General features: G+C 43.7%; 1 protein-coding gene across 9 annotated transcripts in view; it reads right to left on the bottom strand.

The window, feature by feature from the left end:
* Positions 1–27,639, bottom strand: part of CDH4 (cadherin 4) — a 795,473-nt gene that overhangs the window by 302,087 nt on the left and 465,747 nt on the right. For 3 of the 9 annotated variants that reach the window (XM_053394415.1, XM_053394416.1, XM_053394422.1), the window contains one exon: positions 15,341–15,564. In XM_053394415.1, coding sequence (XP_053250390.1) covers positions 15,341–15,564 — 224 coding nt within the window. Of the gene's footprint in view, positions 1–15,340; positions 15,565–23,806; positions 23,826–27,639 lie in introns of those variants that run through there. The other 6 variants (XM_053394420.1, XM_053394421.1, XM_053394424.1 and 3 more) reach the window with 3 other exon arrangements.

Below are 27,639 nucleotides of genomic sequence, written 5' to 3'. Positions count from 1 at the left end.
CCAGTGCTGGATTCATTTCTCAACCAGAACGGACTCCTTCATTACAGAGGAACTCAGTTTCCTGCAATACTTCAGACAATGACTGAGAAGGTACTGGATTTGCTGTTTTAGAAAAGTTTCCTGCTTGTAGATACTCCAGGCTACCTACTCAGGAGCACATCCACAAACCGTGAGGAGAAATGAAATGCGAAGAATTCAATTGAACTTAGTCTGACAACAACAAAAATCACCTTTGCTTGCTAGGTATCTTTAAAAAAGAATGCTAGTGGAGAAACAGAGTGATGTATGAATTCTATTCTACATGTACAAGACATTCAGCTGCCATTGGCAAGTGTAAAGGTAACAAACAAGATTCTTTTTATCTTATGTATGTATGTTTATATCTTTTTTTTAGCAAATAGGGTGAGATTTCATTTGGCATTGTCATGCAGAAGAAATGAAAGGTTTGTGGACCAAAAGCAGAATACACACACACACACACACACACTTGTTTGCTTAAATAATTACTGTGTTTGCATTTAGGTCACTGCCGAATTTGCCAGAACTGAAGCATCAGCAACCCTGAAAATCTGCAGCAACAGTAGACAAAACTACCATGTCCAATGATCCTCTTTATTTCAGACCTTGATTTGCTTCTGCCTATTGATGTTAAGCTGTTCTCTTTGTCAGGGTGTCATCCTCTCTATTTCCTAGCATGTTCCCGTCCCCCTGTTGAAAAGCTATAATGGCTACCTATCAGCCATATTTACAAATAGTTGTAAGCTCCGTGGTGAATTTAATCAAAGGCAGCTTCGCATCGCGTCCTATTAGCATCAAAACACAAATTGCTATTCATGAACGATTTGTGTCAAAGTGCTCTGAAAAACTGGCATTTTTAGCTGCAAGATGCTCTCCTGAGCACAGCGCTTCAACGGGGGCATTAAATTAATGTGTTTGCATAAAAGGCATTTGCTAATTGACAAAGAAATGGGAATTGGGCATCTGACTTCTACTTTAAAGATAATGAACAGCATTGGGAAGGAATATATGTACAGGTAGACAAGATCACCTCTTTGCTCCTAAAAAAAAAAAGTATCTTAATTTCGGAAGCAAACAGGAACCAATCCTAACAGGCTGCTTGAAGTGCCAGATCAAACTGTTTGATCATCAGCACTTCCAAAGGCAAACAGAGGCTGTGGCACATTTGCGACCTTTATCAAAACAGGCGGCACACAATCAAGAATGCTATGTTTGCTTAGGAACTCATTAGATAAAATTACCTCCCCGTTTACAGAACAGTATACAATTGCAGGATGGTTTTTATTTTTTATTTTCTGTTAATCAGCTAGTTAAGCAAGAAATTCATTACTTTCTGGGAGGGGTGGTTTCAGTTAACAGGAGGGCTGCATAGAACAGTTCGCATTAGAGTCAATTAGTAAGAAAAATTGTCAATTTTGGCAAGCACGCAGGATTCTTCGGTTGACAGACGGGGAAAAGACTGAGTGAGAGACTAACACAGACATCTCATAATGACCAAAAAAAGGGGAAGGAAAGGAAAGAAGGCGGGTGATATCAGATTTGCAGAACGTTCAGTGCAACTGCACTCTGCAAATCTGGTGCGCTACAAGGGGGTGTTTATGAAAGTCAGAGGTGGCCAGTTTCTTTACTCTTGGAGGACACTTGCTTTTGCAAATAAGAGTTTGGGGATCAGAAGTACATAATTTGTTTAACAAACAGGTTTCATTATGGATGATTAGGTTCTAGGCTCATCTAGCACAATGGTCTTCCACTGGTCTAGACCTGACTCCCAGGCTGCAACATGGAGGCCATATTCACATATTCACATTTGTCTTATATGTAATAGTGCTAATAAGGCACATTATCAATCCTCAAATGGCAATTCACAGAAATATGCATCTTATTAAAAAAAATGGCTCGTGCCTTTCTCCTGCCACATTGCAGCACTCATAGGAGCTGTTAAAATGAGTGCCTCGTCAGATTAATGTGTCTTAGTCTGGACATGCATGCCGTGTTCCTTTGGCTTGGTCAGCCTAAGATGGAATTCAGCATGGCAGCAACAGCTTTGCTGTGACCCATCTGATGTGAACTCGCAACCCAATAGTGGGTCCCAACCTGCTGGTTGAAGATCTATGATCTAGCAGTAGGGGTTTGCTGGTTATGGAGCATCAGTGAAACAGCAGCATTAGACACAAAATCCAATGAGAAGTAGGGACAGTAACATAAGATCAGCCCGGTTTGATCAGCTGAACAGCCCATTGAGTCCAGCACATTGTTCTCAAAGTGGCCTATGGGAACCCCACAAGCAGAACATGAGTGCAACAGTGCTCTCCCCACATGCATTGCCACCTGCTTCAGATGGACAGGTGTAATAATGTGGCCCTCTCCATCAGCATGTCTAAGGACTGCTTCCTCTTGGCTTCTTCTCTGGCACAACTGCCTCCATCAGTGATCATTTCTCCTGCAGACATGGATTCATAAAAGGCATATGCTCTTCTGCTATGGCTATGGCTTCTCTCCTCAACAGAAGAATGCACCAGCACTACGTAGTGGTTTGAGGTCTAGTGCCGAGGGCCTTCTGGAGGTTCCCTCACTGAGAGAAGTGAGGTCACAGGGAACCAGGCAAAGGTCCTTCTCGGTAGCGGCACCTACCCTGTGGAACACCCTTCCATCAGATGTCAAGGAAATAAACAACTACCTGACTTTTAGAAGACATCTGAAGGCAGCCCTGTTTAGAGACGTTTTTAGTGTTTAATATTTTATCATGTTTTTAATATTCTGTTGGAAGCCGCCCAGAGTGGCTGGGGAAACCCAGCCAGATTGGGGGGATGATAATTATTATTATTATTATTATTATTATTATTATTATTATTATTATTACAAGGTTGAACGGTATTCAAGTTTATTCCTTAGGCTTCTGCTGCAATTTGCTTGAAGGCTGCAATCCTTTCTCATTCACTCCTTTATAATTGCTTTTTAAATGTTTTTGAAAGAGTTGTTATTGCACTGCATTGCTTTCATTTCTTCTGCTCAGTGCGAAACCACCTACATTGCATGTCTTGAGCCCCATTCAACTCCAGTAATCTCTGGTTATAGCAATACAGATAGCAAAGGGTGGGGAAGACCCCTCCCCTCCCCTCCTGGAAGGCTGTGGCTGCCCATCAAGGAAAACATTACTGAGACAGAGACATCAACCACCTGCCTCCATCTAAAGCAGCTTCGAAAGGGTGCTGTAAACATAAAGCACACAATCAAAGCAAAATTAAGCATGCATAAGTACCATTAATTTAAGTGAGTGAATAGAGCACATAGTTAAATCTCTCTTATTGCAAGTAATATGATTTAATGGTGCTTAACTTTGGCTGGATCACACCCAAAAATACAGTTCTAAGTCTAGCTGTGTTGCAGAAAAAAACAACAACTCAATAGTACCTTAGAGATTAACTAATTTGTTGTAACATGGGCTCTTGTAGGCAAGAGTTTTACTTCATAAGATGAATGGAAAGTGAAAATATAGGCACCCAGAACTCCAGAGATGGCATCCTGACCCATGAGGTTGTCTCCCACCATGGCTAGGTGATGGCCCAAGCAAGAGGAGGTCATAAATTGCAAGGGTTCCAAGCAGATGGCAGGGCAAGATCAGCACCTTGGAGAGGGTTCTAGATACACATTTCAGAACCACAGTTGGTGATCGTGGAGCTGAGGAGGAACATGCAAGTTGCCTCAACAGTGTCTAAGGGCACCTGGCAGATTTTTACACCCTAGGCTTGGGATTCATGAAATTCAGGGCCCATTTCCTGAATTCTGCATCAGGGCATTTAAAGGGCTGGTGTCTTCTTGTGCAACCATTTGCTTCGACTAGGCCCTGAGTTTTCAGTCTGGGGAGATACTGCCACAAGGCTCCCCTGATCCTCAAAGGAACCTGTGGACCTCTGCTATCAGAGTCTGGGGGCAGAGTTGTCTCCTTGGGATTAAAGGAAAGAGCTGTGGTCTCTGGTGTCTGCTGCTGCATACAGGACAGACCAGAAAGAGGAGGCATGTCCTCCTTGGGGCTGCCATTGGAAAAGAAAGACCCTGCCTCCAAGGATTCCTGGTCTGCAGCCATGACAAGTGGTGTGTACTGTTATGCAAGTGAAATGAACAATTAAGAATCATGATTAAAATAACAAAACATGTTTAAAACATAGCCTTTTCTCTTTGGGCCATTTGCTATAGTTGAATGTCCTGCTAATATCTGGGGACTTTACAATTGCTCTTAGCTTAGATTGCTGTTAGCAGGGCATGAAGTGAATGATATGAGCCGTCAAGACAATGTTGAAAAGGGACTCAGTCTGAATCATGTAGTAAAAGTTTCCAAATGTCAAAAGTATTTCTTAAATTAAAAAAAAACCCCTAGAATTGCAATTTTTTTGTTTTTGTTCCTAACGTTGTCACTCGCTGTGTTGGCACTCATGAAACACATTGTCAAACGTCTCCTAAGATGAAATTTAGAGACCTTCATATTTACCATCTAATTGCAAAGCTTCATCTGAAAACTAGATTTCTCCCATGTCAGTTAACCTGAAACAGGAATGTAGCTGGTGAAGGGGGCAGCAAGCGATAAGAGCATCTGTTCCAAGCACACCTAGAGAAAGTGTGCAAAATGGAAAGCAACATTTATATAATAGCCTGAAAGTTATTTGGGAGGAGGATCTCAGTAGCACAAGAGGAAGCATCTTTCCAACGTCATTTGGGTTTGTCAGAAACTTCATGTCAGATGGGATGAGCCGGGGATATAGGGGTGTTTATTTTATGTCAGTGTCTTACATTCTGGAAGAGTTGCTATTGCCATGAGAAATAACCTAATGGAGATCCATCAAATGACCTGCTTTATTGAGCATTCATCCTGATTTAATTGCATAAAGCTTATATTATGGTTAGAGTATGCCCACATACACAGCATACATTCAAAGAACTATTATCCCAGTTTAACAGTCATGGCTACCTTCAAATAATATTGAGAACTGTAGTTTGCTAAGGGTGTAACTCCTGTTTGTCTCCCAGAGTTACAATTCCCAGAGTGGTTTAATATTCAATTCATCTAGCAATTTTCACTCCGTAAGGCAAACAGGAGTTTCCTAATAACTCTCAGCACCAGTAATAAAATACAATTCCAATAATTCCTTGGGAGAAGCTATGATTGCTAAAATGGTATAATCCTGCTTTAAATATCTGACCCAAACGTGGCCTATGTCCAGTTGTTCTTGAGCATTTGTTCTGATTTGTTTATGACAAAGAACATTCATTTGGAATAGTCTTCCCTGTATCATTCATTTTTCAAAGCATTTCCATTTTCCAAACCACAAAAAGCGTTGTTGTTTTTCTCCTTGGTGCTCAGGTGGCAGAGAGCTTTCATTTCCATTGTGCAAACCTAATGCTTTGGTATGTGCTTGAATTCCTCCTGCAAAATATTGACAGTCTGGAGGCACCCATTGTCAGCTTCTCCCAACTGACCCAACATTACCACAGCAATGTCGCAGCAGCGCTGCTAAGCAAGCATCTGCCAGAAGAGGCCCTCAATATGTTCTAGAAGTGATGAAAGACCTCTTTATGGAGCAACTCTTTGGGCTGTTGCACCACACCTTGAGCAGGATGGAGAAGTTCTGCACAATCAAAGAGCTGCAAGCAAGTAAGTTCAAGACCCATTCAAATTAATTGACCTAAATTAGTTATATTCCTTAATTTCAATAGAGCCTATTCTTAGCACAACTAAACTGGTTGTATGCAAACCAAAAATAGCATCTACGGACATTGCTTCTATGCTCTCCAGTCGACAAAAGAAGGAAAATGTGACTGACGGGAACAGAGGAAGTTGCCTTATATTAATTCAGACCAATGGTTCATCTAGCTCACTGTTGTGTAAACTGACTCCAGGGTTTCAGGTAGGGAATCTCTCCTGGTCCTACCTGGGGATGATGGGGATTGAACCTGGGAGCTTCTGCATGCAAGGCCATTGCTCTACCGTTGATAAACTATGCAACTGGCTCCCAGAGGAGGCAGTGATGGTGGCCAACTTGAGAACTGAAAAATTCAGAGAGGGTACGGCTCCCAATGGCTACTGGCCTGTTAAGATATTCCGTTCCACCTTAAGATGAACAGGCTGTTGTGTGTCACATGCCTGTTTACACTCCAGCACAGCTTGCTGTGAACTTCCATTTTGTGTATAGCTTTTGCTTATGCTGCTTGCTTGCACACGAAAGGGAGAAGACATGTTTTCCCCTTTGTCTGAATAAACTGCTTGTAAATATGCTTTACACAGCCTCTATCTGCCCTTCTGTTGTGAGGAGTTTTTTACTCTGCTGGCTTACTTGCTCAGCTTCTGATGCTCAAGTCTCAGTTACATGCTGATCCAAAGACTGGAGATTGTCCGTCAACCGGCCGGTGGGCTGGAGCCAGCTGGGGGCCTGCCAAATGCCCCTGATTCCTTGGAAGCATCCCAACATGGCCATGATGGCTATGCTCTGCCTCTGTGGTTGGAGGCAGTACAGTGGTACCTCGGGTTACATACGCTTCAGCTTACAGACTCCGCTAACCCAGAAATAGTACCTCGGGTTAAGAACTTTGCTTCAGGAAATTATAGAGTATGAGGAGGGAAAAGTTAAATTGCAAAGTTATGAGAAATTGAAGTCCAAAGTAAGAGATTGGCTCCATTATTACCAGATAAACGAAGTTTTTAAACAGGACAGGAAAATTGGCTTTCAGGTGGAAAGGTCGAAATTAGAAACAGAGCTTTTGGAATCCAGTACTAAGAATTTGTCAAGAATGTATAACTTGCTGTTGAAATGGAATACACAGGATGAGATGGTTAAATCAGCTATGATTAAATGGGCACAGGACATTGGACATGACATTATGTTTGCAGACTGGGAACAGTTATGGACCACTGGTATAAAGTTTACGGCATGTAATGCCTTAAGAGAGAATATTATGAAAATGATTTATAGGTGGTACATGACCCCAGTCAAGCTTGCAAAAATTTACCATTTGCCCAATAACAAATGCTGGAAATGTAATGAAACTGAAGGTACTTTTTATCACCTTTGGTGGACATGCCCAAAGATTAAGGCTTTCTGGGAAAGGATCTATAATGAAATGAAAAAGGTGCTTAAATGCACTTTTGCGAAGAAACCAGAGGCCTTTCTCTTGGGCATGGTAGGCCAATTGGTGTCAAAGAAAGATAGGATGTTTTTTATGTATGCGACAACAGCAGCAAGAGTACTTTTAGCAAAGTACTGGAAGACACAAGAACTACCCACACTGGAAGAATGGCAGACGAAGGTGATTGACTACATGGGATTGGCTGAGATGACTGGCAGAATCCGAGACCAAGGGAAAGAGACGGTGGAAGAAGACTGGAAGAAATTTAAAGTTTACCTTAAAAATTGTTGTAAAATTAATGAGTGCTAAAATGTTTTGAGTAATGCAAAATAGAATTGCAGCGATAAACAATTGGATACGGGAAAAAGGATTTAAAGGAAGTGCCATAAGCAAATAAAATTAGAGGTTGCTGGAAAAATTTTAAACAAGGATGCAGAAAAGGGAGGTATGGGGAAGTCGCTGAAAGAAGGTTTAAGGAAAAGAAGGTTAAGAAATTATACATGTTTATATGTGTGTTTGTTTTTGTATTGTTTTGTATTGTTATTTAATATGTGTTGGAAAATTAATAAAAATTTATTTAAAAAAAAAAAAGAACTTTGCTTCAGGATAAGAACAGAAATCGCATGGCGGCGGTGCAGCAGCAGCGGGAGGCCCCATTAGCTAAAGTGGTGCTTCAGGTTAAGAACAGTTTCAGGTTAAGAACAGATCTCCGGAACGAATTAAGTACGTAACCAGTTGCACCATTGTAAAGCTTCCGAATACCAGTTGATGGAAACCACAGGAGGTCAGAATGCTCTCATGCTTGGGTCCTTCTTGCAGGTTTCCTAAGGGTTTCTGGTTGTCTTTGTGAGAACAGGATGCTGGTCGAGGTGGGCCCCAGGCCTGATTCAACAGAACTCTTTGACAGCCCAGTGCTTTAAAAACAACAACACCCCACAATGTTTCAGGTTGTGTTCCTTCCTATAAATCTCTTCTCAAGGTTACCCTTAGAACTCCTGCCTCTGGAAACTTGCTTATATAGAATCTCATATATTTTAACCATGAGGAATCATCACAGCGGTGATTGTGTATGTTGTGTGTTGGTGTTCTTTATGAAGCTTTTGTTTACATCAACTTTTTGATGCGGCATAATGTGACATTGGCAGGTGGAAATAAGAAACAGGGAAACTGGAGGTCAAAGGGCTGCGATCAGGCAGGGTAAGAAACATACATCATGAGCAGGCGTACCTGGGTCTCTGTGTTTGTTTTCTTTTGTTCAAGAGAAGTGATTTATTAGTGCATGGGTGGCTCGGTTTTATGAAAGACAGGCAGCAAACAAATTTCACCTTGGGGTGAGATTTTAATACATTTCAGGACCTTGACAAGATTAGCATATTATCTCTTCAATGCCTTATACCTTGAGCAAATGAGAGCTCTGTCAAAGTGAACATATTTGTGTGCTAACAGATCTATTTATGAGTATGGCTTGCCTGGGTGATGTGGCAGAAAGTACCTCACATATAACAAGATGGATGTATATATCTGTCTTAACCTAGCCTCAGTTGTTTATGCTCTGATGACCTCCCATCTGGATTACTGTACTGTGCTATAAATGGGGCAGCCCTTGAGGATAGGCTGGAGGCTGGAGGCAGTGCAGAATGTGGCTGCTAGGTTGGTAAGTGGGATAGCAGGATGGGACCATGTGACATCAGACCTGAAAGCACTCTGCTGGCTACCAGTGAGCGACTGGGCCTAATTAAAGGTGTTAATACTAGCATATAGTGCGCTCTTTGGCCTGGTGAGGTTGTCTCACTCATTATTGACTTTCAAGAGGAATTTTTGGCTTCATGGGCAAAAGTGTACCTTCATGAGACAACTCTGATTGGTGGGTGGGACAACCTACCTATCAATTGTATGGTAGCATCATGACATCAGCTGACCCACCCACCTGTCAAAATCCATTACACAGTGGTTGTTTGGGTGTTTGGGTTGACGTTTGATTCCACAGTGGTTCCCAAGTGATCAACAGTCAACCAGCTGTTGGGAACTGAAAGATCAGCCCTCTATCAGCTGCAGAAGAGCCCAAGCCCACCTTCCCTTGCCAACGCACCCTTTAAGACTCCTGATTACACAATCAGCCATGTTTTTACCTGCCCCACATCTGATGTGGGGTCTCACGGGCCAAATTTGCACCCCTGCTGGACCACATCTGATCCTTGACCTGGATGTTCCCTTCCCCAGCATAGGACACATGGTGCTTGCATGACAAAGATGTAAACAATAACTCCTCAACAACCTATCTAGTATTTGTGGTGTTGATCATCTGACTTTCATTAAGCCAGCAAATACACGCTTCCTAAGTTATCCACAAGGAAAGCCCTTATAAGCCATGCCCAGCAAAAAGAGAGAAATAAAAAGGCTTCCCCTTTTCCCTGGGAATGCAATTTCATTCAAGTGTATCTTTCATAAATGCTGACATGAGCTAGAAGGCCAAATTATTCATTTCATAAACAAGGTTTTCTCTCTCCCCCCATTTCTTCCTTTTGCAGAATATACCCACAGGCGCTATCAACACATTCAACTGTAAAAATAGCCAGTTGGATGAGAACAGTGTGAAAAAACTTTTATCTTAAGTATTTACTGTTATTCCAGAATATCACTCCACTTTCGTGGAGGGGGGGGGAGAGAGGCGGTAATTCAGCACTGGTGGTAAATCTGTGACCTCATTTGCATTTTCTAATTGAATTGCTATCAGGTTTCTTGCAAGAGTGAACAACCAAAAAGAGAAAACGGGGGGGGGGCACCCTGAAAAGTTCTTACAGTTTCATAACACCACTTGGATTAGCTGGGGGGAGAGAGAGAGAAAGCTTACTTTATGGGTCTGTTTAGCATGAAAAATATTGTTGGAATGCCATAGACTTTGCCATTGAACAGACAGCCTCAAGAAGCTGGGATTTCTCCTACATCAGCTGCCATTTGAAGTGCCCCACAATGTCTTGGAATGTTGCTACATCAGGCATTGTAGGGAATTTTCAATGACAGACAACGTTCAGATCTAAACCCCATCACAGGAAGCCAGGATTAATGCTAACAGGGGTTCCTACTGAACTGCTTGTGCCCAGGCTTCTCCCCACAGATATTGCCGCCATTCTGCTTAAACATATCCTGAAATGTTTGCTGGGAAGAGGGATGAAAATACTACGCTTTGTTTCAAGGGGGTGACCGGGACCCAGCTTATCATTGGGCAAGACGACAGAGTCCAATTAAAGAGCAAGAAATGGTGAATTATTTAGCTTATCATCAATTTATCATCACCACCATATGGATTTTCTGCCTTAAGCACCAACATGTTTTGGTCCATCTCTGTAAGTGGAAAAGGTTACTTGGCAACTAATAAACAACTGCATCTCCTTTAGGCAATGTGAAGCAAAACAAATAACACCACATGCACGGTCAGTTATCTCTGGATTTACAAAATTTATATAGGCTGCCCAATGATATTGTCCCCTGGTCAGGTCACTTTTCTGGGTATTGCCACTTTGATATTGTAGAGCATGCCACTAAGGCAGGCATAGGCAAACTCGTACCTCCAGATGTTTTGGGACTACAACTCCTATCATCCCTAGCTAACAGGACCAGTGGTCAGGGATGATGGGAATTGTAGTCCCAAAACATCTGGAGGGCTGAGTTTGCCCATGACTGAACTAAGGCATGAGTAGAGAACCTGTGGAGAATCTGTGCCCCCCCATTACTCTGAGCCAGTATGGCCTATAAGGGGTGATGGAAGTTGTCGTCCAATCACATCTAGGGGGCCACAGGTTCTCCACTATGATCATGCAGCTCTGGAATCGACTGGCACTGGGAAAACGTGCTCAATCTCAAACAAGGTGCTGTAGGTTGTAGGTCAGAGAAGTCCTGTTGAGATTAATGAACCTAAGTTTAGCATGTTCATTAATTTTCAGCAGGTTTACTCTGATTAGGACTAGCATTAATGAGCTGGAGGATCAAGGCCACTGACTAGACAGAAGTTGAACCCTGAGAAGACCTAGAATTGCTATTTTATTATCATCCTTGCTGGAAGTTGCAAGTGGGCAAAGAGTGCTGTTGCTTTCATGCCTAGCTTGCAGGCTGGCCACTGTGGATGCTGGATTAGATGGGCCTGATCCAGCAGGTTTATGTTACATCCTTACTATGTTCTGATTATTGAAGAAGGTTTTTCTTAATCAACTGTGTGTGTGTGTGTGTGCTATCTGCATGCCTTTTAAGACACCCAATTCCCCACTTACATCATGCAGAACTACGGTCTAGCTGTAGATTCACCATATGAAGAATTCTTTGTCTACCCTTGTCCTCAGAGAAACATGTGAGAGGAGACCCAGCATGTAACAAAAAGCATATTTTAATTACTGCAAAACAACAACAACACAACAACTCTGTGCATAACCTTCAGTGGCTGCTAAATGTGTGCATGTTTGTTTTAATTCTATTGGATTTCTGAAAAACAACATACCAGATCAATTTCCCTGAACAGATGTGTCAGGGTCAGTGCTTCAAAAGCACTGGGATTTTGACTTGATAATGTTTAGTTTCAGTGCTGTTTGATATCCTTCAAATAATCCCATGAACCTGTTTCATTTCTTTTGCAAACAAAACTCTTGTTTTGTTCATAAAAGCGAAGCAGGGAGCTTTAAATGAAGCAGAAGCTCAGCCTCCCACTATGATGACACACAATAATACAGTCTGTGACCTTGTCATTAGTCTTGTTTTCCACTGTTTTTTCACCCTCCAACTATACACTAATAAGGCTTTTAAGAAAAGAATGATGTGAATTTTAAAAAGCCAGAGTTCTCTCTGTCTTGAACCAGAGTTCAGCTTGTATTAATATTCTACAAATTTCCAATCAAATATTTTGCTAAAGTTGAAATGCACTGCAGCTTGTATTCTTTTCGCCGGGGAGAAATTTTAAGTAGCTCACTCGAGACGACAGTGTGATCTGTAATACTGAAACAAAATGTGTTCCTATTTGCAGAGTATAAGGCACTCCGGCTCAATTGCAAAAAGCATGAAAACAGTGTTGCTCTATGAAGGACTCAGTTTCAATAGAATCATAGAATCATAGAGTTGGAAGGGACCCTGAAATTCATCTACTCCAAACCACTGCAATTCAGGAATATGCCGCTGTCTCATACAGGGATCAAACCTGAACCTTGCCATTATCAGCACCATCAGCCAGTGTGGTGTAGTGGTTAAGAGCAGTAGACTCATGATCTGGTGAACTGGGTTCGATTCCCCGCTCCTCCACATGCAGCTGCTGGGTGACCTTGGGCCAGTCACACTTCTCTGAAGTCTCTCAGCCCCACTCACCTCACAGAGTGTTTGTTGTGGGGGAGGAAGGGAAAGGAGATTGTTAGCCGCTTTGAGACTCCTTAGGGTACTGATAAAGCGGGGTATCAAATCCAAACTCCTCCTCTTCTTCTTCTTCTTCTTCTTCTTCTTCTTCTTCTTCTTCTTCTTCTTCATGCTCTAATCAACTGAGCTATACAGGCACAAAAATTATCCCTTCTTCACTCCCTTCTTCACTATCCCACTCGGTGGATGCTGTTCCCCCATCACCCTCAGACCCAGGGGATGGCGCCCCTCTAGCTACTTGGCCACACAAGAATTGCAGACTGCTCACCAAGGGTGGCATGATCACTGAAGAAGAAGAAGAAGAGTTTGGATTTGATATCCCGCCTTTCACTCCCTTTAAGGAGTCTCAAAGCGGCTAACATTCTCCTTTCCCTTCCTCCCCCACAACAAACACTCTGTGAGGTGGGTGGGGCTGAGAGACTTCACAGAAGTGTGACTAGCCCAAGGTCACCCAGCAGCTGCATGTGGAGGAGCAGAGACACAAACCCGGTTCCTCAGATTATGAGACTACCGCTCTTAACCACTACACCACACTGGCTCTCACTGGAAAAGAAAGCCTTCCCAAACTCCAGATAACATCTCCAAAAGCTCAGCCAGCAGGTCCTATTGGGAGCTGTTCAGGGTTCTGATTTGCCTTGCACTGCACTGAGCTAACCTGAAGCAGCTTTGGGTATGCATATATGGGTATGATGTTCAGTGGGAATCTCTTTTCTTGTAACTTGAAGGCATTGGTCCAAGACCTACCTTCCAGAAAAGGATTGACAGATGAATGTTATGTCTCTGACTGAAGACCTTTAGGGTGGCAGAGTGACCAGGAATCTGATGAACATCTCTTACCATTAAGCAGTTTAAACTAAAATCTACAGGAGAAGGAGGAGTTTGGATTTGATATCCCACTTTATCACTACCCGAAGGAGTCTCAAAGCGGCTAACCATCTCCTTTCCCTTCCTGCCCCACAACAAACACTCTGTGAGGTGAGTGGGGCTGAGAGACTTCAGAGAAGTGTGATTGGCCCAAGGTCACCCAGCAGCTGCAAGTGGAGGAGTGGAGACGCGAACCCAGTTCCCCAGATTACAAGTCTACCACTCTTAACCACTACACCACACTGGTGTACAGTCTATAACATAAAGTTGCTACATCTGACCTGGCCTCTGGAGTGAGCGGAAAACAAGTCTTTGCCCTCTTCAGATATTTTAGAGTATTATGCCATCCTGCTCCCCCCACCCCCCTCAAGTCTTCACTTCCGCAAGCTAAACACAACCTGTGCCTTAAGTCCTTCTTCACAAAATCCCCCTCCCCCTCCCCCGCCCCGTCCCAGAGCCTATGCAGTCATTGCTTTCCCTAAAGGTCAGGATGAGCTGGCAGCTAATTTTCCAAAAGCGGTCCCTCCAACCTGACAGTCCTCCATCTCTAGATAATAAATCTTCAGGTTGGAAGTCTGGATTACTTCTTCAATAGCAAATGGCACGTCTGTGAAGCTACAGGGCCAAAGAATGGGGTCAATGAAGGGAAATTTATTGCCGTGGGATTCTCTGCTGGAGAGCCTCAGGTACATATTCAGATGTCGGCAACACAGGCAGAGTCAGAGTCAATGTAAAAAGAGGGGCTTGGCGGAAGCTCCAGGAGCAGAGGAGAATTAAGCTTCCCTTTCCACCCATTTGTCTGAAGGCTGTATCTCAACCAAAGGGGACGATACATCACCACAAAGAGGACGTGAAGGCAGGAAGTGGGTGAGAAATTCTCCCCAGTTCACCAAAGTTCAATCTAAAGGATGATCGAGTGGCCTTTTAAGAATAAGGAAGAACCCAGCTCAAAAGTCAATTCCCCTCTTTAGCTACATTAACCTGAAAGCCTGCGCAAGGGGAATAGAATTCACAGCCGCGAAATGATTCACAAGGGTCTCACTACTGCGTATTGCTGTGCCTGTTTGGAAAAACATGCCTGGTCTGATTTATTTATTTACTGCTCACATCTCCCGCCCGCCTTGTTTCTAATCTTTGGATGGCCAACAGCAAGGTGAGGTACCATTTTGGGATGGATCCAGGGCCTTGGGTTCTTAAACAAAGACTAAAAATAGCAATAGCACCCTCCTTCACCCCAGCCTGAGCTTATTCCTGGCCCCAAAGGCTGTTGGGAAATTGAGCAAACATTGTAGCCCTTGGTTTGCTGTCTACTATGAATGCAGGGGCCATGGGTGTTGGTGGAAGAAAAGAGGCAGGAAACTGTTCCACCATTCATTGATTCTATTGCATAATTGCTTCCTCTCCAGACACTTCCCCCTAGCCTAGCTAGCCCAGAAACGGACATTCTTGGTTGATTCAAACATGATACAGTCTGTCTTGGATTGTACCATTTCAGACTGCAGGTGAAGGATCTGCTTCTGGGATTTATTTATTTTTAAACACCCCGCAGGTCATGGAGAGTTAGCACATTAGGGAGAAGAGTCTATATTGCTTGTTAACATGGAGACCTTTTAAATATACGATTCCCACATTCAAGCCAAGATATTAGCATGCACTGTTTCTGCACATTTTAATTGACCATTAGAGATTGTGGAGGCCTATAATGATGTACAAGGTCCTTTGAGCACAGTGCCCCAAGCCTTTCTGGGCTATAGACCAAAATACTAACACCTTGCACCAAGGCCAGATTAAGGTGGCGGTGGTGAAATTCCCCAAATAAGCCCCCCACCCGCTGCCCCCACAAAAGCTTGAAACAATGTGCCACAAAAAGAGTCTTGTGGCATCATAAAGCCAACAAATTTATTGGCAATTCTCCCCCTCCCCTTCTCTGAATTGCCATCATTGTTATTTTTACCTTGTGTCCCTTGTGTTGTGATTTTTCTCCCACCAGTAACCTGACCATAGTTTCCCAGCTTTCTACGGCCTGGTGGTCCCATGCCGTCACCATAAATATTGTCTGCTCCGAGGGGATTTGCACCTGTTGGGTGGCGTAGATAGTCCCATCTGTCCTCACCTTGAAGTCCAAGTTGTCAGTTTCGTATTGGATTCCTTTGCTCTCAGAGCAGCCGCTAAATTTCACTGGGGAAAAGGAGACAAAAAGAGAGGACGGGGGTTATTGAAACTGTTATTATGCCCTCGATGTGCGCAGCACTTATCAGGGTAATGTAAGCAACAGCAACAAAATCAAGATAGGTTCCTGCTGTGAGGACCTTGCAATCTAAATATGACAACAGAGGAGAGGCGAATAGAGGGAAAGTAAAAAAGAAAAGAAAAAGGGGGACAGTTGCGATAAAATGCAGTTGCACACATTTGGGCTGTGCTTTCACTGGGAAACCCGGGTTCAAATCCCTTCTCAGCTAGAACGCTTAAGAGGTTACCTTGAACCAATTGATGGCTCTCTCAGGTGGTTCGTGTACCACTTAGAAGGGCAAACCAAAATGTTCAGGAGGAAGAGCACCTATGAGGATAAGCTACATTGTTTGCATGCTGTCCAACATTTTCGGATCTGAAACCAGGACACGTGTCTTCCAGGATGCGCTTCTGTTCATGTCACATGACCTGCACAGAGTTCTAGCCACCAAAAAGCACTGGGGGGGGGGGCTAGAACGTTGCAGCACCCAAAATGGCTGCTGAGATCTCATGTGAAAAAATGTGATGTCCCTTTTTTCGGGGCGCTTGGGAGGTCTGTGTTTGGGACACTTCAGTTCACAAAAAAGATAGTGATATGACTCTGAGTGAAGTGTAGGTGGATTCCCACAAGGCAAGGCACAGTGATAACAGCAAGAACCTTTATAGCACTAACAGAACTGGACAACAGGGGCAAAGCAACTGCTAATATGCATTTCTGAAGGCCTGGGCCACTCCCACTCCCAATGTGATTGGCTATCTAAACTTCCAAGCTGCGAATCATGACTCAGAGTTTACGGTCCAATGGAAGAGGCAGAAATCCTGAAATGTTATGTGATTGGATATCATGTATCAAATCAGAACACAGGGGCTCAGAATCCTTAGTCCAGACTCAAGTTCAGGCAAACACAGACCACTGAATACATAACACTGAGTACCAGCTGCTGGGAATCACAAGTGGGAAGAGGTGCTGTTGCGCCCGGATCCTGCTTGCACACTTCCCATAGGCATCTGGCTGGCCACTGTGAGAAACCGGATGCTGGCCTTGAGAGGCCTTTCTCATAACACCAGAACAGATGGACCGCCAATGAAGCTGGATATTGGAAGTGTCAGGACAAATAAGAGAAGGCACTTCTTCACACTGCGCACCCACTGGGAGCAGTCATGGCCACCAACTTGGATGGCTGTAGAAGAGGATAAGAGAAATTCATGGAGGCTGTCAATGGCTACTAGCCATGATGGCTGTGCTGTACCTCCACAGTTGGAGGCCACAATGCCTCCACATACCAGTTGCTGGAAACCGCAGGAGGGGAGAGGGCTCTTGTGCTCAAGTTCTGCTCCCTGGTTTCCCACAGGCATCTGGTTGGCCGCTGTGAGAACGGGATGCTAGATGCCCCATTGGCCTGGATCCAACATGCTATTCTTATGTGAAGAGGGAAGGGAGAGGATGCAGCACTGGGCTGCCATTCTCAATGATAGACCCCTCTTTTAATCATCACATCTGCAGCCAGCCTAACTTCCATGTTTCAGTATGTAGCTTTTGCGTTCTTCATGGGCATCTGGCTGGCTCCTATGAGAACAGGATCTCGCACTAGATTGGCCTTTGGCCTGATCCTGCAGACTTTTCTTATATATACTTATCCAGCAGGGTTCAACCTAAGCTAATTCCCATAATTATTGCGAGGACAAAGTTGTCATGGCGGCCACTTATGCTGAAATATGTTCTTTTGAGAGAAAGGGCAAGGCAGATCTCTGATCAGCAACTTCACATAAAGAGGAGGTTGGGGGAGAGAGCTGAAGGGAGAAAGGAAAAGGAGGACGAGAGAGTTCAGATGGGAAACAAAACCCCATAAAAGGACAGTGGCTGGATGTCAGGCCATTTCTGACAGAGTGCTTGATGTTCTCAAAGAAACATCAAGGAAATTATATAACGGTGTATTTGACCTTTCAAGAAAGCTCTTGAACTTTACTACCATTCCCAGAGAAACTGCTAGTGGCTATTTCTAAAAAAGTCCTTTCTAAAGTTTCATTACATCTGAGAGGCAGTCGATCCCCACTGCTATGAGTGGATTCCTCTCCTGCCTCCATTATCCACTGAATATGATGAGAAGCAATTAGCCACATGGCTGGTCTGTCATTTTGTGAAGCCTACAGCTATCTACCTAGTCTATGGGATACTTACACATGCCTTAATGGCAACTTAAATGTCCATAATCATTCCGTTAACAGATTTTATTTTTTTACTTTTTGGTCGGACGACAATTAAAACGCTCCACTGAAACCGAATCCTTCTCTCCAACTCAGACATACACTGTCAGTCTGCTTGACAGCCATCTTGCCCTTCCTTATGAAAGAGATTTGAGACACTGTGACACGATACGTAGTAAGGAAATGCAGCTTAAGTAAATGCCACCTGATAAACGTGTTCATACTGTAGAAACTACAATTGTGTTTTAATAGCTCGTTAACTGAAAAAATAACAACAGAGGCCTCTACAGATTGTGGGGAGGTGTGTCAGCAACAGGCTGGATGAGAAACAATGGAAGCCACCAGCCCAAGAGCTCCCTGGGGAGGACTCTGAAGATGACACATTAGAACCTGGAGCCTGGTGGTGGAACACTAGGCAGCAGGAGGGAAGAGCTAGGAGCTGATAGAAATAGGAGACAAGTGATCAAGGAGAGTCCAGGATAGGATTAGAAGCTGAAAGCCACAGAGGGCACACAGACAGTCCCAGTTCTGCTGCCACCTCCCCCTCTGACTCCCGGCTCAAGGAGGATCCTGCATGCTGAGCAACGTGCCAGACAGGTCCAGAGGAGGAGCCCACCTCCTCAACACAGCCTTGGTCTGCTTGGGAGGGATCCGGAAGGAGAGGCTAGAGGGGAAGGACATGCCTAGGGCTTAGTTTCAGCAACACCTACACTGAGTTAGCACAAACCAGGGACATTGCTGTTTTGTTGTTTTTCTGCTAATGAACAGCTAATTGCATTCCATGCCTTCTGTGTGTGTGTGTGCCTGCCCTGTGGATGACCTGCCTTGTTGACAGCTCCTTGATGGGGGCGGGAAAGGAACTTTATATTTTATCCTTAGAACCATTATGTGCGGGAGTCTTCATCCGGTGCTAGTGCTAGGGCTATGATGCACTCCATCTCATTTAAGCAGGGTGGGGGCAAAGCTTTTCTATGGCAGATAGGTGGCTAGTGGAAGCTTACCTTAAAATGACAGTCAAACCTATAGGAACCTGTTCACAATTAGTCCAATGAGCAGAAGATGAGGTTTTACATTTGCCACCCCCCTTCTCTTTCTCTGCATATATCTGTATATATCTGTATATAAAGGTAAAGGGACCCCTGACCATTAGGTCCAGTCATGGCCGACTCTGGGGTTGTGGCGCTCATCTCGCTTTATTGGCAGAATGAGCCGGCGTACAGCTTCTGGGTCATGTGGCCAGCATGACAAAGCCGCTTCTGGCAAACCAGAGCAGCGCACGGAAACACCGTTTACCTTCCCGCCGGAGCGGTACCTATTTATCTACTTGCACTTTGATGTGCTTTCGAACTGCTAGGTTGGCAGGAGCAGGGACTGAGCAATGGGAGCTCACCCCATCGCGGGGATTCGAACCGCCGACCTTCTGATCGGCAAGTCCTAGGCTCTGTGGTTTAACCCACAGCGCCACCCGTGTCCCATCTGTATATCTATAATGGTGGCAAAATAGCCACATTCAGGCATCCAATGCCCTCAAGGGATTCTAAGTGTGTTAGGGAGAATGCTCAACAGTCTAGCCCCACTGCCACCCCATATACATAGGCTAAAGGCCCATAGTAGGTTCAGGTATGTATGTAGACTCCCTATGCAATTTAGAAGCCCAATCATGTGGGCATCTAAATTGTATGGAGAGCATGAGCAGAGAACCTGCTTTGGCTCTTCCACTCATGGACCATGGTGGGACTCGGCTGTCAGGGATGCAATAGATGTGGTGGAAACAATGGGTTCAGCTCCACTCCCCCTGCCCACAGGATTGTATTCATGTTTGCCACGATGCCCAAAGAGGGCTTATATAAATGTCAGTCAGTCAACCAAGGTATATTAGCAAACCCTAATACTTATGTTAATGCATGATGCTCTGGATTTGAACCTTGGAGGCATCTAGGGTACTGGGGTTGAATGCATTTGGCTACTATCTTTTTTAATCCACCGTTTTTTACTCTGAAAGCCATCTCACAGCTTCACTTTGACTTGCAAAACTGCCTGGTAACATCCAAGAGAATAACTTGTTTTTAAAACATTTACTCTCAAATGGACAGTCTCAAGAAGATTTGCAGCTTCAGCTTGCTTTAATGATTTATACACAGTTTTGGGGCTCAGTCTGAATATTTTTTGTATATATTTGATACCGTAATATTTTAATGTTATACTTTTGTTTTGTTTTTACCTTGACTCCCCCCCTTTTTCTTTTAAATAAGCCTTGCTGCAACCGGTGGTTTGGTGTGAGTAGACTAGGTCTCTAGCGACAGTTAAAAGATAGTTTTTGCATTTGATTTGCAGATGCATCGAATGAAGACTAGACACACATATTTTTAAATTACTCTCTTCTGGCTCATTTTAATGGCAGACATAAGTGATCTTAGTTTTCAAGACTAAGAGCAGGAACAGGCAACAGTTTCTAAAGTCATGAGCAGTTGCTGGAGAAGCATTTTCCATGGGACAAGGCCTCATTTCATTTGCCCCACCCTCAATTAGGGTGGCCATACTTAATAAAGGTCCAGAGGTTGAGTCTAGCTGTTTTTGGCAGGTTCTCTGTTTGGTAGCCTATACTGTATGTTATTTCCAGGTATGGATGGTATCTGATGGCAACTTTCACCTGCTAGAAGGAAACATAGCAGCATAAGAGGGAGGGGGATAATTTTCAGCTATCCCCCCCCCCCCGCCCGCAGTGTATGTTAAGTACTGTATGTTAAGTACTGGAATTTAATTCATTGAAATTGTTAATGCTTCTATGCATTAAAAAGGTAAAGGGACCCCTGACCATTAGGTCCAGTCATGACCGACTCTGGGGTTGCGGAGCTCATCTCGCTTTATTGGCCGAGGGAGCTGGCGTACAGCTTTTGGGTCATGTGGCCAGCATGACTAAGCTGCTTCTGGCAAACCAGAGCAGCACACAGAAACGCCGTTTACCTTCCCGCCGGAACGGTACCTATTTATCAACTTGCACGTTGACGTGCTTTCGAACTGCTAGGTTGGCAGGAGCAGGGACCAAGCAACGGGAGCTCACCCCGTCGCGGGGATTCGAACTGCTGACCTTCTGATCGGCAAGTCCTAGGCTCACTGGTTTAACCCACAGTGCCACCTGCGTCCCATTCTATGCATTACTATGTGTTTAAATCTGATTGGTTGGTAACTGAATTCTAGAGAGTTCTCGTGGGATTGGCTAACGTTGGTCACATGGGAGGTATCTAGTGAAGGAGAGACTTATGTGAAGCAAGATGACTGTCTTTAAGAATCCACTGTGAACACTGCTAAGCTGAATTGAGTGTTGGAGTGCTCCTTCTCTGCTTGAAAGAGAGCAAAGCTGCAGGAGAAGGTAAAAATGGAAATATCTCATAGGAGCTGCAAGCCATATAATTGAGATACAGAAGGGTGAAAGTGCTGAGCTCCGGAAAGAGAGGAAAATACAGTTGTTTGGAAGTTCAAAGAAGAGATAGTGAGCCCATGCTTGGAGAAGCATGTAAATATTATGCTTTAATTCATAAGTTTCTGCAAGAAAAGTTTTTTGAATGTTAAAATCTGGACATTTGTTTAATTTCCAAAGAAGTGTGCCAGTCATATATGTGATTTGAGCGTCTTAGTTGCATTTTCGCTACCCTTTCATCAACACTGTACCCCTTTAATCCTACTCCAGAGGGTTGAGGAACCCTCCGAAGCAAGATTAGGGTGAGTGTGGGTTGCTGCAGGGGGCATTGCTGCAAATTGCTTTTATTCCCTTCTGGATATGGATTCTCTTCCATCAGCAGATGGTCACTGTTGGAGATCTCCTTTTGTGTTTAGCCCACCATTTTCTGGCATCAAGCAGAGACCTTTTCATTTGCTCAAGGTGTGTGCGTGTGTGTGTGTGTGTAGAGACAGAGAACAAAGTCCCAGGTTTTTCTTTTTCTTGTCTGCTGCCAGCATCGTTGGGATACTTATTTCAGAGTGTGCATTTCTGAACATTTTATATTGCTGTCATTTCATGCCACCATTAGCCTCCTCCCGGCATGGAGTAAAACAAGGGTGGAGTAAAGCAAGTCCACTTTAATGAAGTGGATTGTACTCTTAGAATGGGTCTGAAGAACCCAGTTTTTTGTGCTGATGAAGATAATCTTCCACAGCCCATTTGTTTGAACACATTGAAATATCTGTAGATACGAACATTCATACATTTATTTGGTAGGCAGATGCATTTGGAACTGTCACCTACAGAGGGGTGGAAATGACAAGCCGAGCCAAGAGCAAGTGTCACATTTGACTGATAAACAACGATGGATAATGTCCTCGGGTTTTTTTGTGGGGTGGCTGTTAGTGGGGGTATCTATGCAATTACTGTGGGAGAATTAGGTTTTAAGCAATTTCACTGTCACAGCTTGCTCAATTTAATTACAGTTTATTCCAAAAACCAGGAGGGGAAAAGGTGCTTCGCTGTTTTGTTCCGTCAAGCGAATTCCACCCCACCTCAGCCTTTGCTTTCACCTTTTTATTGCCATTTGGCATGTGAAAATGATCTCGTACACCTGCGACGTGCAAAGCATCTCAGTCTTGACATTTCCGCCCCCACAATCAATGCCTCCCACCTCTGATGCTGGTGGGGGGGGGGAGAGGAAAAGATTGGTTTCTATGGACTAGGTGAAATAAGCATTTTTGGACCCCTTTCTAAACCTGTACATTCAGGAAACGGTATGTTACCATTAAACTTGTCTGTCATTTCTTTGGACTATTTTAAACACAGGTTGCAAAAATCAAAGCGCTGGGTTTCCCGACTGCACTCAACAGCTTCGAAGATCAGCTGTGGAGGGAAAGGACCAATTTCCTGTAGATTTTGGGGTGCTGATTCACATGTGCATGAAAAGGGCTCCCTGACTCTTGTAGCATCATTCGTCACTCCCTCCAACAGCGCCAACAGGATTGGACTAAAAACACAACACTCCACAACAACAATAATAAAAAAATTTGCCCAATTAGGATCCAACATGTCCAGCAGCCACATAATTTTGAGTGTCAGTTGGCAACAAGATCGCAGCCGCTGTTGCTCAAGAGAAGCACCGCTTCGTCCTCCTGGGGGGCTCGGCTGCAGCAGCACTGGCTGGGAAACAGGGACACTCTGGGATCATATCAGAAGCCAGGGTGGCTTTCATAATTCTGGGACTGTCACTGGAAAATCAGGACATTTGGAGGGTACGCAGTAGAGGATACAAAGATTGACAACCTGCTCTTGGAACTATTCCAAATTATATTGCAAAACAAACAAACAAATGCTACAAGGGATTTTACCCAAACCTGGTCTGGCTCTTTTTCTATATCTTTGCAAGGTGTCGCAGACTCAAATAGAGATGGGGGACAAACTGGTTCAGTTTGCATTTTAGTATGAACCTATCTAATTTGGATTTCCCCAATCAATAAATGCACCAACATGCACCTGCCCATCAGGAGTTGCACTTGGAAGTTTGCAACACTGTTCTCCAGCGAGAACAACAATGTGTACAAAAATGCCATATGCTAGGGGAAATTGTGCATGCGTGCATGCGTGCGAGCGCGCGCACACACACAGTGTCTATTTGTGAAAATAATGTCAGAATGCATCATATCAGGGGACGATGCTTGCACAAATGCATATGTTGGGGGAAATAAACAGGCAAATGCACACAACTTTCAATGAGGGCTTTTAAAAAAGTTTTCGAATCGGAGGAGCTGAACGGAAGATTGCAAAAAATGAGAAACAGAGGGTAACCAAAACTGACAGATGCGTCCAAGTTTGAGGCTTGGATTCTGGCAAAAGGAGCCAGACATCTCTCTTATGACTGGGATAGCACTCAGGTGCAAGGAACTTTGGGTCTGATCCCTGCTGTGACATTTGTGCAATTAGGTAATTTTAAACTTAATTCTAGACTCTGCGGTCTGAAGGAGGGGGGCTCCCTCTTTAGATAGCAATGTGCATTGCTTCACTTACTTCAAAATGCTGCCTTGCTGCAACTGAGAGCCTTCATGCTCATTTTGCAGAGCAGGAGCTGAGACGTTTGTCCCATGAGACCAGGGCATTGCTCTGTCATGCTCTGTCCCATGAGACCAGGGCCCTGCAGGATTTAACTTCCTTCCGCAGGGCTTGTAAGGCAGAGCTATTCCGCCTGGCTTTCAATTTGAACTTAGCCTGATCTTTTATTCCCCTTCCTTCCTTCCCCCTCCCCTTTTTATGAAGATTACCCACTCTGGGATCCCACAGCTAATTCTCCCCTGGTCTCCTCGCTGGCCCAAATAGGACTAATTTAGCCAGTTAGCCCTGGTGATCATCTAATGTTTATTGGATGGATTTCCCCCCTAAATTGATTTTTGAATTCTGAATTTATTGTTATTCACGTTTCTTATTGTATTTTATGCTGTTTTTTGTTGCATCAATTAAGTGTTTTAAATTTGTTGTTAGCCGCCCTGAGCCCGGTTTTTTGAACTGGGAAGGGCGGGGTATAAATAAAAATTTATTATTTATTATTATCTGGTGTAGACACTGCTTCTTATGAGCTAAAGCAACGGTGCTAGCCCTTGTAATAAACGCAATAGCTTGCCTTGAAAAGAAAGCTAGCAATCAATCTTAATGGGTGTAAACTCTTCTTCTTCTAAATCACAGGACGCTGGTGAAATTACTTTCCTCCTGGCTTTAGGGGATGTTGTGTTCACATCCTGCGCTCTAACTCTTGCGCCGGACAGGAGATTGGACTGCATGACCTACAAGGACCTTTTACAGCGGCATAATTCTATTTAGAAAGCTGAGAATGGCTGCAATTTGCAAGGGAAGCGACTTTTGAATTAAAGAAGAAAGGGGGCGGGGGGTGGGATATGGCCACCTTTACTCAAAGCTCAGATCTCCCCAGACTCAGATCTATGTTCCTTTGACCAGCCTAAAGTCTCACGAACCACTGTAGACAGTTAGCGTTCAAAGGCTGCGGCGTCTGTAATTAGGGTTCGAGATAAACAGCAGAGCTTTGCATTTTATCAATTTTACATGGGGGTTGGGGAGAGGGGAAACCGTGTTTAAAAATATATGTGCGTATCAGCCCATGGAACGCTTCACTGATGCTTATCAGAAACTTATGCCAGAAGGCGTATCAAATGCCCACCAGAGAGAAAGCGGGCATAGTACCTTCATTAGCAGGAGTTTTCGGTTTAACCCTTTACCCTCATCATTTTTAATTGCTTGCTCTGTGAAGGGAGGGCGGGTGTTGAATTGGGGAAAGGCATCCCAGGTGATGAATTGAGCAGTCCAGCGAGTTTGCTCATTTGCTGCATATTGTATTCAAGAAGCGTGCGGAAGAAGACAGCCTTTCCATAACTGTGCATTTCTGAATCTATCCTTTTTGAAGCATTCATTCTACCACGCTAACAGCCAGGCCCAAATATTTAATAATAAATAATAATAATAAATTTTTATTTATACCCTGCCCTTCCCGATTCAGAAAACCGGGCTCAGGGCGGCTAACAACAAATTTAAAACACTTAATTGATGCAACAAAAAACAACATAAAACGTGAATAACAATAAATTCAGAATTCAAAAATCAATTTAGGGGGGAAATCCATCCAATAAACATTAGATGATCACCAGGGCTAGCTGGCTAAATTAGTCCTATTTGGGCCAGCGAGGAGACCAGGGGAGAATTAGCTGTGGGATCCCAGAGCCGGTAATCTTCATAAAAAGGGGAGGGGAGGAAGGGGAATAAAAGATCAGGCTAAGTTCAAATTGAAAGCCAGGCGGAATAGCTCTGTCTTACAGGCCCTGCGGAAGAGTTCCTACCCCACATAGACATAGGAGCCAATTCCTAGGGGCCAAGGGGTCTTCACACTCCCAATAAAATATTTGAGGGAGCCGAGCCACCCAAAATTGATAGGCATTGCCATTCAAATAGTGTTCGTGCAAAGCATCATGTGATCGATTATGTGGGGCAGGGCTTACCTGCTCCCCCATATTTGATTCAAGTTGGCACCCTGCACTTAGACAGCCATCTTTGGAACTCCCTGCCTAATGAAATCAGTTCAGCGCCTTCACAGTACTCTTTTTAGCACCTGGTAAAAACCTTTCTGATTAGACATGTAGAAAATGCCATGTGGTTTAATCTGGCTTTAGCTTTTTGGTGATTTTAATTATCCTTTTGAAGATCTTAAATAGTTGTTTTTATGGTTCTTCACCAATAATTTTATTGTTTTATTCTTTTTGTAGGCTATATTCCAATCAAACGGTATATACATGTTGTGAAATATAAATATGATAAATTCACATCAGCAAAAAAAAAGGGGGGACACAGATTTGCAAGTGCTAATTTATGGGTGTATACACAAATTTATAAATGTTGACTATAAGTTAAATACAAATACGATACACCCCATAATATGGCATGTGTGCTGCTCCATCCGCTGCCCAGGTACTAACTGCTGATGGGCAGTTTAAGGCCTTTCTTCCTCTCCCTTCTCAGAGTTCTTTATTTTTAATCTGGACTTGGCATGTTAGTCCTTTAAATGAATTGCTCCATTGAACAGAAGGCTGCCCTCTGACAACTCTTCAAATAGAGGACTAATATCTGTAAGGAAGGTCACATAGCCACTGTATGCTGACCTGCTTTAGAACTGATGTTCCAGGTCAGGTATACCATAGTTTGCTAGAACAGGCATGAACAATGAGCCTGAGTTCTCCCAATCTTCCTTGAATCCATTGAAATAAACAGCACAAATAAATAAATAAATAAATAAATAAATAAATAAATAAGCAAGCTAGGTTCACTGTAGGGTGCTCTTTCAGTGTGCAATGAGATGAGAAAGGGGCAGGAGACCCATCATTCAACAGTGGAATGGTCTCCCTCGGGAAGTTGTGGCCTCTCCTTCCTTGGAGGTCTTTAAATTCTATGATTCTATGACCTTCTGTATTTTTCTTTTAAAAAGAAAGCGAGAGGGAGAAGTAAAAATGATCCGGGTGGTGAATGTTGGATCAGCGGTTATTCAAACTCACAGGAGAATTGGAATGCTGAACTAGAATTATGATAGATTGAATATACAGAATGGGGAAACATACCGTATTTTTCCATGTATAAGATTAGGTTTCCCCCCTAAAAAATAATGTCCAAAATTTGGGTGCGTCTTATACACGGTGGACATCTCCCCCCATTTTCTTAAATCAGAGTCCCCCAAAATAGGAGGCGTCTTATACATGGAGGCGTCTTCTAGACGGAAAAATATGGTACATCACAAAAACGAGGTGCAAGGAGCCGTGTTTCCTGTATTGCAGGGGGGGTAGGACTAGATGACCCTTCAGATACTTTCCAACTCCACGATTCTACGATTCTAAGCCTTCTCCAAAGAAGGGCTGCTTCCTTATTCTGTCTTGGGAAAAAATTGAGCCTACATTGCCCCCCACTTTCAGCCATGTATCTGCTCAGCCGGCCTGTGATGCAACCCAGCGCCTGCATTAAGTGATACTCATTCCAGTAGAAGCAGAAGGCTTTTATTTTGTAAGTAAACACAAGACATTTAGTTCCCTGCCACTCTCCTGGGATTGGATTGTACGGATTACAAAGAGCTAATGATGTAGAGTTTAACGGAAGACACAAAAACTCAAAGGAAAGGATTTAGCTCTGCTTTTGCCTGGGAGAACACATTTAGCTCCATGAAATTTTTATCACCTCTAAATGCACCCTTCTTGCAGGTAGAATCTTGGTGGTTGGGTTTTTTTTTTATTGCACTTGGAAAACTAGTTGGCAATCATCTCCTGGCTTCCTCTTTTTTCTCTCAACACAAAAACTATTGA

Source organism: Podarcis raffonei, chromosome 6, assembly GCF_027172205.1.
Source record: "Podarcis raffonei isolate rPodRaf1 chromosome 6, rPodRaf1.pri, whole genome shotgun sequence".
Taxonomy (NCBI): Eukaryota; Metazoa; Chordata; class Lepidosauria; order Squamata; family Lacertidae; genus Podarcis; species Podarcis raffonei.
The sequence above is the reverse complement of the archived record's forward strand: the minus strand, read 5'-3'. Positions and strand labels throughout refer to the sequence as shown.